Raw genomic sequence first — 1,186 nt, 5'->3', positions numbered from 1 at the left:
TTACACACTTAGGAATCAGTAGTGGCAGAATTTGAAGCCAGATAATCTGACTTCAGAGCCATGCCCTTAACTACTATGCACTACAAGTAGATCTTTAGTAAACATTTATAGATAAACTCTGTCGCTTTTTAAAAATTAAATTGGAAGTAATTTTCTGTCCTTATCTACATCATCCCCAGAGGTAACCCTTCTTCCAGGAAAGAATAGAACTGCAGTTTGCAAAGCAGTTCAGGGAAGTCAGCTGCACAGATCTTTTGGGCCCCAGAAGGAGATTGCACTACTGTTCATGAACCTCAGATTAACAGGACAGTGACTGTGCAAAGCACATGCCACTGGGAAGGAAGCAATGTGTCTTATGTGATCTGCTCTGTCTTACATTTGTCTGGTAACAAGAGTCTGACCATAGGTAAGTAGGCTTGCAGTTACTGATCTGATTATCAAAACTTCTATGTTCACAAAGTTTTCTCTTCAGGAAATTATAATTATCTTGTATTGGATTTTCTTATTCTGCCCTCCACTTATTTTATTCCATTTGTCATGCTTTCCTTCTCTACATATCTTATTGTTGTGCTGAGATTGATTTTCTCAGATCAGTCTTCCATTTTACTATTTCTCTTTTCAACTGTGTCTACTTTGTTTTTTAATCCATACATTGAGATTTAATTCCAGTGAATATATTTTTTGTTTCTAAAAGTTTAGTTATTTTATTTTTTGTTTCTTCTTTTCTGTTTTAACCATTCTTAATCATGTGTTGTTTTATGGTGGCTTTTACACTATTCTATTATTTCTAGTTATTTGTGTTGCCAATTCTCCTATTGACTGATGTAATAGAATTATGGAATTATAGAAGAGGTAGTAACTGTTACATTGTAAGTGGGAGTAAGGTGAAGCCAGAGAGTACTTTAGAAGAGAGATAAAATTTGAACTAGGCCTGAAGGATGGATATGAGTTTAAAAAATTAATTAGGCTGACAAAGTGCAAAGAGGGAATTCTAAATAAAGATGACTGCATGTACCAAGGCAGAGAATCACAAAATTACTTGTTGGCTAGAGAAGAAATTCAGTGTAGGGAGAGGGTGGTGACTAGAGCAGTGGTATTAAGGAGCTTCAGAAGCAGACAGAAAACATATATGATTCCCAGTGAGCTAGATGAACACCATGGTGAAATACTGATCAACACTCTCTCT

The 1,186-nt window shown here is 35.7% G+C and overlaps 1 protein-coding gene across 1 annotated transcript in view; it reads left to right on the top strand.

Annotated features, from left to right (window-relative positions):
- LOC103606477 (cell surface glycoprotein CD200 receptor 1-like) overlaps positions 1–1,186 on the top strand; it is a 56,215-nt gene that overhangs the window by 2,643 nt on the left and 52,386 nt on the right. The window contains 2 exon segments of the mRNA XM_008591067.1: positions 174–227; positions 230–406. Of these exon segments, the coding sequence (XP_008589289.1) occupies positions 174–227; positions 230–406 (231 nt within the window).

This window comes from Galeopterus variegatus, unplaced genomic scaffold, assembly GCF_000696425.1.
Source record: "Galeopterus variegatus unplaced genomic scaffold, G_variegatus-3.0.2 Scaffold6604, whole genome shotgun sequence".
Lineage (NCBI taxonomy): Eukaryota > Metazoa > Chordata > Mammalia > Dermoptera > Cynocephalidae > Galeopterus > Galeopterus variegatus.
Note: the sequence above shows the minus strand (reverse complement) of the source record. Positions and strands in the feature narration are given on the sequence as shown.